Source organism: Chrysochloris asiatica, unplaced genomic scaffold (genome assembly GCF_000296735.1).
Source record: "Chrysochloris asiatica unplaced genomic scaffold, ChrAsi1.0 scaffold00062, whole genome shotgun sequence".
Taxonomy (NCBI): Eukaryota; Metazoa; Chordata; class Mammalia; order Afrosoricida; family Chrysochloridae; genus Chrysochloris; species Chrysochloris asiatica.
In genome coordinates this window covers 4,514,679-4,518,489 of record NW_006408580.1, presented here as the reverse complement: position 1 = coordinate 4,518,489, position 3,811 = coordinate 4,514,679, and the positions used below count along the sequence as shown (strand labels likewise).

General features: G+C 40.8%; 2 protein-coding genes across 10 annotated transcripts in view; one reads left to right on the top strand and one right to left on the bottom strand.

Annotated features, from left to right (window-relative positions):
* The window catches only part of KDM6A (lysine (K)-specific demethylase 6A), a 298,541-nt gene that overhangs the window by 63,615 nt on the left and 231,115 nt on the right, over positions 1-3,811 (top strand). The gene's annotated exons all lie outside the window — the stretch shown is intronic.
* Positions 387-3,811, bottom strand: part of LOC102829058 (acidic leucine-rich nuclear phosphoprotein 32 family member B-like) — a 7,031-nt gene continuing 3,606 nt past the window's right edge. The window contains exon 2 of the mRNA XM_006864283.1: positions 387-617. Within this exon, the coding sequence (XP_006864345.1) occupies positions 387-617 (231 nt within the window). The remainder of the gene's footprint in view (positions 618-3,811) is intronic.

Sequence of the window (3,811 nt, the reverse complement as noted above, 5' to 3'; positions counted from 1 at the left end):
AAATCCTTACGGGAGTAGAAAGCCTCATCTTTCTCCCGCGGAGCGGCTGGTAGTTTCGAACCGCTGACCTTAAGGTTCGCAGCCCGATTCGTATAGGCGTCCCTTATTGCCTGTAATGTGTAGTATGTTTGGTTAGATCTTGTCTACGTGGTGGCCACAGCGTGCCGGGCGACCGTCGTGCGGGGTCCTTGGTGTTGGCTCTGGGTCCGGTGGGCGGGGCGGGGGTCACCCAGGGTCCGGCGGGCAGGGCGGGTGTCGTGGGGGGTTGTCCAGTGGTTGGGACGTTGGGGGCGTGGATCAACGGGGGAGTGCGGCGGGCGAGCGCGTTTCAATCGCATGGGGTGGAGGCTGTTCCGCCGGGCGGGTGGAGTCCGCATCTGATGACCTCAGACAGTAGCCGTATTTCTCCTCTCTGTGTCCTGTGTAAACTGATTTTCTTGCCACTGCACCCGCTGAGATTCCACGCTAGGGTAGAGATCCGTCTTTTTTTTCCTTTTTGTCTCTTGCAGCTCCGTTTGTTCAAGATTCCTCTTTCCTGGAGGTGCTGCTCTCAGCCCGCACTGGTTCCAGCCCCGCCCTCCAAGCTCTATAGGGGGCTGGGCTGTTGCACGCAGAGGCTGGCGAAAATTCAAAAAGCCAGTAATTTCTCAGTAATGTGATTTTTTTTTTTTTTTTTTTTTTTTTAAAGCGAGTTCTGAAGGTTGAAGCAATAAGACTTATAATGGTTGTAAGGGTGTGGGTCCGCCACAGGACGGTTTCCTTCGTAAGGTCTCCATCCCATGTCCTTGGAGCTCCCCTTAACCCGTGTAGTCTGGCCACTGTGGCAAACTGGAAGTCCTACCCTGTTATATTTTGATGGCTGGAACTGTGGTTGTCTTGTCAGGACCAGACCAAATTATTTCATGGATGGTCCGCACCCCTGCCTTAACCCAACATCTCCAACAATTAGAAAAAGAGCAGCAAAGTAAGCCTACTGCCACCGGAAGAAAAGAAATTAATTATAAATGAAATAGAAAATAGAAAAACAATAGAAAGAAATAACAAGACAAGAAGTTGGTTCTTTAAAAGGATTAATAAAATCAAGACACCATTGGCAAATCTAAAAAAGGGAAGGTACAAATAACACGAAAGAACGATATGGATGACGTCACCAGAACCAATGGAAATAAAAAGGATAATAAAATAATACTATGAAGAATTGTACTTCGACAAATTTGAAAACCTAGAAGTGGGCAAATTTCTTGGAAACCCTCTGGGGACAGTACTACTCTTACAGGTCACTATAATGGGAATTGGAGTCCTAGTGTGACTCTGTATAATAAACACTAGACCACAAGGTCAGTTTGAACTTCAAGGTCGACGGTTCGAACTCACCAGCTACTCCTTGGAAACCCTACACAGGGTTGCTATGATTCGGAACCAACTTGAAGGCACATAGCAGCAACAAAATAATGGAAATTGACTCAGTGGCAGTGGATTTGATTGGACCTACTGCATATTAGTCTCTGTATTATTGTTTAACCATTCTTGTCATTTCATAAGTGATATCATATAATAGTTGCCCTTTTGTGGTTGATACATTTCACTCAACATAATGTCCTACAGGTTCATCCATAGTGCAAGAAGATTTGGGAATTATTTTTTCTTTCAAGACGAGTTGTTAAGTGCCATTTAGTCCGTTCAGTCACATAGCGACCCTGTATAGGGTTTCTGAGGAACAGCTGGTGAGCTTGAACCATAATAGTATTCCATTATATGTATGTACCACATTTTGTTTATCCATTCTTCTGTTTATGGACATTTAAGTTGTTTCCATCTTTTTTCCATTTCTCTCTATTACCTAAGCTGTTTCCATCATTTTGCTATTGTGAATAGTGTTGCAGTGAACATATGTGTGCACACATGTCTGTTCATGTCCCGTCTATTAGATTCCTAGGATATATACCTAGGAATGGAATTGCTGGGTTATACGGCAGGAGCTCTGATAGCGTAGTGGTTATGAACCGGGCTGCGAACCACAAGGTCAGTTGTTCTGCAGGAGAAAGATGAGGCTTTCTGCTCCTGTAAAGATTTACAGTCTCAGAAACCCTGTACAGGGTCACTATGAGTTGGAACCAACTCCAAGACACATAACAACAACAACAACAAAAACATGGCAGTTCTATTTTGAGTTTTCTTAGGTGTTACCATACTGTTTTCCCCAGCAATTGTACCATTTTACATTCCCACCAGCCATAGATAGATGTAAGTGTATGATTTAGTGTGCAGTTGAATTAATAATGTATAACCACTTCCCATGAGGATGAGGCCAACATTTACTTAATACCAGCCCACATTTCCTTAAATCATTAGGTCTAGATGTACCAGGGAGTTTCATAAAGATTATGGAAAATTGGATAAAGTTTCCCCCTCATATGTTAGAATTTGGAATTTCTTTTGAACTTAAAAAGATATGCTGCATACATTGCTTATGGAAATCCTTTTCTAAGTAGACTTGTCCTTGTTTGTTGTTAAGTGCTGTGTAGTTGGTTCTGATTCATGGAAACCCTGTATAGGGCTACTGAGGAGTGACTGGTGGGTTTTAACAGCTGCCTTTGTGTTTAGCAGTCCAGTGCTTATCTCTTATAGCATCACACCAGGACCCCATTCTACAGATGTTGGTCTTGTTAAATGCCATGGAGTCAGTTTTCACTCATGTTGATGATGGTTGTTGATTAGCTCCCTGGAGTTGAGTCCAACTCATAGTGACTCTATATGTATGTCTAGGGTTTCTAAGGAGCAGCTGGTGGATTTGAACTATAAGCCTTATAGTTAGCACTCCAGTGCTTATTCTACAGCACCACACCAGGACTCCATAAATGTTACTAATTATCAATGTTATTCTTGTATTCATTAAAGCAGGCCCAATCTCCACTGACTCAGTTACTTTATGATCAGTCAAGGGCAAAATAGGAGGGGTGGTTTTACAGGGACTGATTTTAAGTTTGTATATATTGCATTTATTACATTCATGCAATATCTAGGGGATGTCTATGTAAGTGGTTGGACATTTATAGTTTTGGAGCTCAGGCAGCATATGATAAATTTTAGCATATGACAAACAAGTTGTGTGACAGGGAGGAGAGGAAGAGAAGAAAGGAAGGAGCAAGTAAATTTTATATATTTGGAGTATGTAGATTGGGGCAGTTTTTCCTACATACGTTGGGCTCTCCATTTTCGTTAAGAAAATGATGCAATAATAATAATTAAAAAATTAGAATCTTGCTAGTTGACAATATGAGTAAATATAAATAATACTTATATCATTTACTGTAAGATTATGTGTTTCAGTGTCTCCGTTAATTTTTAAAAATTAGGATTCATGTTGCTTTCACCTGAAATAAAGCCTAATGCTTATATAGAAAACCTGGTTTTATGGAAATAGTGATTGGCCTGTTTATTAGAATAAAAAGATGGGATAAGAAGAATAAAGATGAAATTAAAGATAATTCCAAACCATGGTCATAAAGTTACACATAATAGATTCATTGTAAAATTGTTAATACCACCAGAGTTTAGTAAAATATTTGCTGGTCTATAGATGTATCTGAAGACATAAAAATAGAAGGAATGCCAAATAATACTATACAACACAGCACACATCTATGATGATGAAAGTAATCACATAGCTATTATTATAAAATATTCTTTGAGTGTTTTGTCAGCTGAGGTTCCCGTCACTACTGTCAAATACACATACACACACACACATTAAAAAGCAAAGCCTTGGAGCGAACAAACAAGATGGCGGATCGGGTGGACGTATAGCAGA